Genomic DNA, 5,453 nt, shown 5'->3' with positions numbered 1-5,453 from the left:
TAGAATCTCTTGATAGGTTTTATTGGTAACCCAACCATGAAGAAGCGGCATACCTAGATCCCCAAATTTTTTGAGGTTGAAAAGCCACTTAGTTAACTGATTTTCTTTGACAGAGCAGGTTCCACATTTTTCGAGAAGTATAACCGGGTTTTTTCTTTGCTAACTTTTTCTTTCGACATGTTGTAAAAAGCATTCATAGTTTTGATCACCATCTTCGCATGTTCAAAGGAAGCTTTTGCAAGAAAAAGGAGGTCATCAGCGAAGAAAATGTGGGTAAGGGGTATACCTTTCCGAGACAGCCTTATGGGTTTCCATCGCTCCTATTGCACTTCTCAATTGATGCTGTGGCTAAGTCTTTCAATACAAAGAACAAAAATGTAAGGAGAGATTGGGTTCCCCTGGTGAATCCCTCTAGAAGTCTTGAAAGAATCTGTAAGCTCGCCATTCCAAAGAATCTGCATGGAACATGAGGTGATGCACTCCATGATTATTCTTATAAAGTTCGTAAGAAGACCCACAAAAACCAAAGTCTCCTAGATAAAATCCCAGCTTAATTTGTCATAAGCGTTTTCCAAATCTACTTTGATAGCCATGAATCCTTGTGTGCCAGTCTTCCGTCTCATACTATGAATAATCTCCTGGGCGATTATAATGTTTTTGGTGATGTGCCGCCCTGGAACAAAGCTAGTTTGATGCGGACATACAAGATCAGGGAGAACAGTCTTTAATCTATTAGCGATGATTTTAATGGTAGTTTTATACATAACCGTACAAAGACTAATAGGCCGGAAAAACTTTAAACTAGTTGGATTGTCAATTTTTGGGATAAGAATGATTAATATCTTCAAGAAATTTCCAGGAACAGTCTCTCCATTGAAAACATCTTTGATTTACTTGCAAACCGACTTGCCAACCACCTCCCATTGAGATTGGTAAAAAATAACATGCATGCCGTCAATTCCCGGCGCCTTTAAAGGCTTCATGCTAAAAATAATGTCTTGAATTTCCTCGTCATCTACAGATTTTTTCATGATATGGTACCTATCTGTATCAAGGCAAGGAAAATCATTAGGAATAAAATAACTTTCAATAGAATTAGTGTCAGCCGTGTATAAATTAGTGAAAGAAATTAGTAGCATGAGCCTTAAGCTCATCCTCATCCGAAATCCACTGGCCCCTGTCATCTTTCATCCAGACAATTTGGTTGTGTTCTCCTAGTCATTGTTTTCTGGTGGAAAAATGAAGTATTCTGTCCCCAAATTGAATCCAATCGCTGCGAGATTTCTGAAGCCACAAGAGTTCTTCTTGATTGAGAATATCATTAAGCTCTTTACTAAGATCAGTCTCCAAATTTAACAGGTTATCGGAATGGTGACTCTCCAGAGCTTTTTGAATTCCACCAAGTCTATCTAAGATTTTCCTTTTTTGCTTAAAAATATTTCCAAACTCATTCTTACTCCAATGATCAAATTTTTCAGTAAACTTCTTTACTGAAACATTATAATCAACATCCTTCTTCCATACTTAAGACACAAAACCAGAGTAACGATTATCAGTAAGCCAAGATGAAAGGAATCTAAATGGTTTCAAACCTTTGTTCCCAGTACCCTCATTATTCAAACTAAGAAGGATAGGTCGATGGTCAGACCCCAATCTTGGTAAGTGAAACACTCGTGCCTTGTTAGAAGTGTTGAACTAAATATCATTGCAAATGACTCTATCCAAGCGTTTATAAAGCGATCCCCTTTCCCAAGTAAATTTTGGTCTAGTAACATGGAGATCGCAAAATTCGTGTTTGTGGAACCAATTTTGAAAATTTTTACAAGGTCCGCTACCACTATTAGTACTTCATTTACTCTCTGAGGTTGAAAGAATGGCATTAAAGTCACCTGCTAGCATCCATGGACCATGAATTGTCTCAACCAAATAAGTTAAATCCTTCCAAAGAAATTTTCGCAGAGAATGAACTGAGTTGGCATAAATCGCGATGACCCAGGTAGTTAAACCCCTTGAATTAGACACTTGAAAGTGAATATATTGCTTATGATTAATAAGGATGGTGACATCTAAACCCGCTCTCCATAATAACTAAATTCTACCTGAGAAACCAGTCGCCTTAACTCGATGGGAATGATCATAACCACTAAAATGAATAAAGTCATCAGCTTTAATTCCACTAATCCGAGGTTCACAAAGAGCCACAAGTTTGGGTTTATAGTTTTGAACAAACATCTTGAACGTTCGTCTAAAGAACTGCGAGGCCGCCCCATGGCAATTCCAAAACAAGAACGACAGATTCATTAGCAAAAAATTGAAATAAAGGACAAACTTACTCCAAAGGCTCAACGCCTTGCTGATTGACATCCATATTATCCTCCTCAACAAAGAATTGAGACTCATCTGATGTCTCAGATTCGTCATCCTCTAATTCCTCCATATATTCACCATCTGATGAGTCCTCATCTACCTTATCCATATCCCTATCGCCTATATCAAGAGGCTCCTCATTGGGGTTTGGTTTGGGAGGAACCGGATGGGGGGCCCTGAATGGTCCTATTTTCTCAATTGTTTTTTAATATTACTGCAGAATGATCTTTAGGATCCAAAGAAGTTGGGATTAAAGCTGGTTCAGGAGAATGAGTTATAGATGACTTGGACTTGTTACGTGAGATATTTTTTTCCATGGACTCAATAGGGTGTTGACTTGATGAGCTAGGACCACTTGTGGGGGTATATTGTGTATTTCACGTGAAGGTTTGAGGGTAGTGTGTTCAGACGTGGCAGCATTCTTGTTTCTTGTCACGGGGTTTCCCTTGCTTCCAAACAACATCATTTGGATGGAGCCTTTGGAGTCACATGAGATCATCTTTTCCTTGTTTTTAGGAGGAGCAATGGTCTTCTCGTGATTATCCATGGTGATAGCCGCGTTTGAAATTTCCCCAGAATCATTGTCTAACTTACTTTCCTGTCGTAAGACACCGAATCTGGAACCTATACTCTGTTTCCTAAAACTATTTTGAGTAGGCTCCTTTGCATTTGCTCTTCCCTTATTTACTCTATAATTTTCTTTCCTAGCCACGATCATCTAAGGACCAAATCTTGGATTGTCCGGAGTAACCACCGCTGGCGAGACATCTGAATTTCCCTTGGTAGTTTCACCTGAAGCCATATCATTCATCTTTTCCCCTCTTGCTTCCAAAATCAATTTATCCAGGCATGAGGAAGAGGTGTGTCTATACTTTGCACATCCAAAGCATATTGTTGGAAGTGCTTCATATTCAACCCTTTGGATTCTTCCATCCAGTAAAAATTGAGAGATTAAAGGACTCTCAAGGGATACTTCCACTGCAATATGGGCAAACTTACCTCTCGTCGCCAATTCCGTATTACAATCAATTTTGATTATCTTTCCAATAACATGCCCCAACATTCTAATGATCTTTTTATGGTAATAATGTAGAGGCATACTTGGAAGCCTTATCAATGCAGTGATTTTATCAATCTTTTCATTCGAACTATCGAAATGAGGCGACCATAGCTGAACGGTCAGGTAATGCCCCGAAACAATCCATGGCCCTTGTGTAAGAACAAAATCAGCATCACCTTCCTTCCTGAACTTAACGAGAAAATAGCCATTGTCCAAATTTATAACAGAGTATCTGCCAATATTAGGCCACAAGATTTCTAGCCGTGAGCAAAGCGCTTTGTATCCAATCATGCGGCCAAGAAGTTTCACCACCACAGTAGATTGCCATGGTTTTATGAGTTGCTCATGGACTTTTTGTGAAAAAGAAATTGAAGGTAAAAAGCCTTCCTGTTCAATGACCACATCCTCCTTTTTCCATTTCAATATCATTTTCCCTCCCCATGAATTCTTCTCTACCAACTTCAGCATCAATCACCCCCTTTGTTGTTCCATTAGTTTATCTCGAAAGGATAGCATAGATGGATTATCTCCATCCTCCCCTTGTGCTCTGAATTTGGTTTTCTTGGCCGATCGATCATCCTCAAGGGGAGGGGGGTTGGTCTTGTCGAGAGAGTTTTAGGTTGAGAGCATTTTTCAACGGCTCTGATTGTACAAGTCTTGTTTAAGATTTGTTGCTTGTTAATGGGTGGACTTTGAATAGGATTTTAGTAGGGCTGGCATTTCCGATGAATTAGGAGAATAAAAGAAACTTGTAATTTGGTAATTTGTAGGTTGCTAAAAAAAATATCAAAAAAATTCTGTGATTAAAAAAGAAAAGAGAAAGACTATATACAAACTAAAAAGTGTTAGAAAACAAAAGAGATAGAGTGATTTGGATGGGGATATTAATAACATTAAAAATTAGTTGGTCCTATTCAATAAAAAGTAAAAAAAATTATAATTGTTCGGTATTATTTCTGAATTTGTATTTTTTGAAAATAAAAATGAGAATAAAAATGGTGTTTTGGAGTTGTTGTATTTTAAATTTAAATATGCGTTTGATATTATTTTCTATATCCTGTATTCTAAAACTGAAAACAATAATATGCGTTTGGTAGACACAATTGAAAATGATGAAAATAGAGAATATGTGTTCCGTAATACCATTTTCAAAAATAATTTTTACCAAACATTTAAATCATAATTAGAAAATAATTGTTTAACTAATACATATCATAAATAATTTAAACAAAATAATTATAAAAAATTAAATTATGATAAAGTTTTAATATTAGCATTAATAAAAAAAAAATTATGGCTGATATTGTTATGAAATTTCTGATCGTATCATTGAACATAGCAGCCTCAAACAACACTATTTAATATACTAATATAATTGCTAAGTTATAGCACTCCATCTACTTCAAATAAAACTTTCTATCACTGTTCTTAATTATTTCAACCCGGTGCTTCTCTTCTTCGCTTCCCCTCCTTAGCTTGCCAGCAAATTTTAGCTTTATATATCTTCTTCTTGCCAGTATCAATCACTTGCAATGTAATATAGTATAACTTGCCAGCAACCACCTGTTCCTTGGCCTTCAACACCCTTGAAAAGTCGAGAAGGGCATTCTACATAATCCAAAATTTATGTAAATTATGGAAAAACATCTAAGTTTCAAACAAATTTTTAAACCAACATATAAATCATCATGATTTATGTAATTAATTGATTTGATTAACTACTCAAGAAGAATCATTAAAACAAAATGAAACACAAAATGGAAAAAAAATAAAAATGGCATCTTTCTTGTTATGTTCTTGAACTGCGAAACGGACGAGGGCTTCGATCTTAGCACTCATTTGATTGCTCCCATAATCATAAACGCCTCCGGGTCTCATCTGAATGAAATTACCTTCTCTGCAAAGACCCAATTTAATAAACCCACAAATCAAAACGCTCAAAACTATCACAGAGTATCAATTCATCTTCACTGTATATCTAAATCTTTGCCTCCGTGTCCAACACAAACTAAACCTTGGGTTTCTA

General features: G+C 36.5%; 1 protein-coding gene across 1 annotated transcript; it reads right to left on the bottom strand.

Annotated features, from left to right (window-relative positions):
* Positions 1-3,085: 3,085 nt before the first annotated feature.
* LOC112097369 lies at positions 3,086-3,895 on the bottom strand. The gene has a single exon (XM_024182570.1). It carries the CDS (start codon positions 3,893-3,895, stop codon positions 3,086-3,088), a length of 810 nt encoding a protein of 269 aa, XP_024038338.1.
* Between the last annotated feature and the right edge of the window lie 1,558 nt (positions 3,896-5,453).

The sequence above is a fragment of the Citrus clementina genome, unplaced genomic scaffold (assembly GCF_000493195.1).
Source record: "Citrus clementina cultivar Clemenules unplaced genomic scaffold, Citrus_clementina_v1.0 scaffold_6, whole genome shotgun sequence".
NCBI lineage: Eukaryota > Viridiplantae > Streptophyta > Magnoliopsida > Sapindales > Rutaceae > Citrus > Citrus x clementina.
This window is presented reverse-complemented; position numbering and strand designations above follow the sequence as displayed.